We start from the raw sequence: 3,654 nt of genomic DNA on the forward strand, positions 1-3,654 counted from the left end.
GATTGATTTATTTATTTTACCATCAGAAAGTTCTAATCTACTTTCTCTACCTTAGGGTAATCGAGGAAGAGCAGGGAGTCCAGGAATAAAAGGCTCTCTGGTAAGACTGATGATGATGAGGCTGATGATCTGGATCAGTGGGTTTCAAACCATCTTCTATTAAAGAATTAAAGTCCAATTATACATTTTTTTTTATTTTCTCTGGATGTTAACTTTGGGTCCTCAAGACCAACACCCTCCATGCTTTAGGTGTTTCTCTGCCTCCACACCTTAATTTAATGTACAGATGAGTAAGAGGACTTTTTAGCTGTTTCTAGCTGCTGGGATTGTGTCATTATATGATTCAGATCTTTTGGAGCAGAGACACATCTCAAACATGCAGGACAGTTAGTCCTGAAGAGATTTGAACTAAATGAAAGGTGGGTTACAGCAATGATGATTCTGATGACCATGATCGTGATGGTGAGTGCAGGTATGATAAGCATGGTAAACAAGATGGTGATGATGAAGAAGCTGCTTTGCATCTGCATGGAGTATTAGTCAAATTTCACTTATTCCCAACCGTCTGAGGGATGTCATCTCAACTTAACTCTGAAACTCTGGTTTCTTAACACAGACAGAAGTTTTTATGTTTCTAAATCTTTGTTTCCAGGGTATTAGAGGAAGACCAGGTTTACCAGGCATTCCAGGACTTCCAGTAAGTGCTAAAAAAAATGCCCTTTGAACACATAGGCAGAAATCATAGCATTAAAGGGTAAAATGGTAATAAAAAATAATCTGTCTCAAATATTTCAGGTTAGAAAATTGTCCAGCAGAAAAATAGAATTCATAAAGTAGGCAGCATGTTTGATAACTGCCTGCTATAGTTGATATGAGCTCCCGCTGATTATGATAAGGTAATTTTTGAGTTTTGTTTTTTAAGGGTCTCCCTGGGCATGAAGGACAAACCGGCCGACCTGGAAACCCAGGATGCAATGGGACAAAAGTAAGGACAATTCTTTGCAGGGATTAAAGTATTCCAGCCCCAGGCAGGATTTCCGGCTCGTACGGATTGCCTGTGGGTAAAAAAAATCACTCAAAAATAAATTGAAGGTAAATAAATAAATAAATAAAAGACAATCAAAATCCCTCCTGCATGTCTCAACCAATGGTTGCAAAGGAGCACGCTGAAAATTTTTCAACTGTACAGTCCAGTTAAATAAACGGAGATCGAAGGATTTTACTCAGTCGGCACTTTATTTACTTTGCAAAGTAAAGGAGAAGAAGACATTCACATTCACAGTATGATGGTCTGCCCTGTTTTGACTTAGACAAAGTTGTTCCCTTGCATTAAAGGCAGAGTCAAAACAATTACAGAAACATGTTTGGAATACCTTGAGAAAGTATCTGGTTTTGTCATGGGAAAAAGTATGTCTTGTCTATAACCACCCCTCACTCAGACATTTTGTGGCCTTGCAGGTGAAACAAACCGAGTAAAAAATTTTTTATAGAGTAAATAGGATACATCAATTTATAAATGAAGAAATTAATAGAAGTAAAATTTTCCGACCACAGTTTCGCCCTTTCGATTATAAAAGGGTATCATCCTTGTGTAATCGATAATTCAAAAAGGAAAATTTTAGGAATATATGTAGAGAAACCAAAAAACAAAAGCTGTGAATATATGTAATAAAATCTAAAAACTAAAGTTGTCACCGGTATTGAAGCCAGAGCACAGTTCGAATAAATGATTATGAAACAACAATGATTATAAACAATGAAACTTAAAGACTTTAACGTAGTCATTTCTTGTCATTTTAGATTTCCCAGTGTCACCAATCTTAGTCTGCCTTCCACAAAGCATCATTAAGGGAAAATCTAACATTAACTTTTAAAACATTAAAACATCAAAATGTAAAAAAAAGAAAAAAAAATAGATTAAAAAAAATCATGGCAATAAATGAATGAATAAATGCTTGATCATTAAAACCATAAACTATATAAATGTCAGTGGGAACATCATGGTCAGAGTCATTGAAGGAAATACTAACGTCTGACATTAACGGTATCTGATATGGGGGCGGGGCCAGCTCCTCAGACAGAGTTGCTGTAATTAATCTGGTAATCACAAACGCAGACAGGGAATAGCACATCAACCGCAGAAGGTAAGTATCGCTGCAAATATAATAATTGAAGTCATAGCAGCAACAATGAAAGATGTCCATTAAGCAAAATCGGAGCTAAACCAGTCTGGCATGTCCAGAACTCCAGAATACTCAGCCATCTGATTTGCTAAAGTAAATAATCCATTCAAAGCCTGTGTAATCAAACCATCAGGTGCCGTATTTTGAGGAATAATAGTACAACAAGGAGAACCAAACATTGCCCAATCTCCTCCTTTCTCAACTAACAGCATATCTAAAGCCCTTCTATTCTGGGAAGACACAAGTGAAGATGCTAATACCTGCGTGGCTATTCCCTCTATGGCATCTCTGGTTAAGTTTGTCAGGCGTTGGAGATTAAAATTCACATAATTAGTGCATAAAAATTTTATTAGGAGTGATCCAAAGGAAAATTGCTTCATACTTTATACTTTATACCAAGGAATCCCTATAGCATCAAACTAAGTTTGACCCTGGAGACCTTTAACAGAATTACATAAATGTCCAAAAGGACTACAGGCATGGCAAGGGTGACTGCAGTACAAGTACCTGACCAGCCTAGAGGCAAGAAATTATACAGTGTTATTGTATCACAATACCAGAAAAGATCAGCTCAGCATGAAGAAGCAAACTAGCATTAGCTCAAGATGTAACATTTATAGTGGAGGAACATCAATATGAAGGCATCTCTCCTAAGAAGCTATAATTTCTTCTGGTCAAACAGTTGTGACTACCTGCACGAGGAGTAAATATAGGAGGAATGGGGAAAAAAGAGCACATGAGGTGGAACACTCAGGTGATGGATTCATGTGTAAAACTAACATACAGTTAAACCCAGGACGGTCTGTGTCACAACAGAGGAAGAGGAAGTGAAAGTGGTCTAGCTGTGGAACATGCAATGTAATCTGTCATGTTATTGCTTTTAGTAGTAAATGTAATCCATTCAAGGGAGGTGTTTTTCTTTGTAAAACCTGTTTCCACCTGCATCATTAACATCTGAGGAAGAGAGGTTCAAAGAGGTTACCAGTGGGTCAGGTGTGTCTTTACTTGGAAGGAAGCTACCCACAGTAGCATCAGCAACAGGGTCTAAGGTTGGAGCAGGGTCTACAAACTCAATTTTAAGCACTCCCCTTGGGTCCTTACCAAAGACATTAGCACCTAAAATCAAGTGAAAATGATCTAAGTCTCTGTGGTCAGCAGCTGACCATGGATTAACCCACATGTTTTTAACCGTCAGCACTAAAGGATTTCGTCCTTGTTTGTAAGTTTCTTTGGTTCGCTTAGCTCTCACTAAACTTATCTTATCTCTTAAGCCTGAAGGAATATACTGGTTGCTAGGATTAACATAACCTCTAGGATTAGAATTCCAGTAAACAAAAGACCAATCTGGACACCGTAATTCAGATGCAGGTTTTCCATGTGGGAAAATACAGATATATAGCTCAGCCTTTCTGTATCTTGCATAAAACCCCTTACATGGAATCACATCACACAGATCGAATTCTGCTGCCAC

General features: G+C 37.7%; 1 protein-coding gene across 1 annotated transcript in view; it reads left to right on the forward strand.

Annotated features, from left to right (window-relative positions):
- LOC107096343 (collagen alpha-5(IV) chain-like) overlaps positions 1-3,654 on the forward strand; it is an 80,119-nt gene that overhangs the window by 18,807 nt on the left and 57,658 nt on the right. The window contains exons 5-7 of the mRNA XM_015392953.1: positions 56-100; positions 653-697; positions 923-985. Of these exons, the coding sequence (XP_015248439.1) occupies positions 56-100; positions 653-697; positions 923-985 (153 nt within the window). The remainder of the gene's footprint in view (positions 1-55; positions 101-652; positions 698-922; positions 986-3,654) is intronic.

The sequence above is a fragment of the Cyprinodon variegatus genome, unplaced genomic scaffold (assembly GCF_000732505.1).
Source record: "Cyprinodon variegatus isolate N-32 unplaced genomic scaffold, C_variegatus-1.0 Scaffold617, whole genome shotgun sequence".
In the NCBI taxonomy this organism is placed as follows: Eukaryota; Metazoa; Chordata; class Actinopteri; order Cyprinodontiformes; family Cyprinodontidae; genus Cyprinodon; species Cyprinodon variegatus.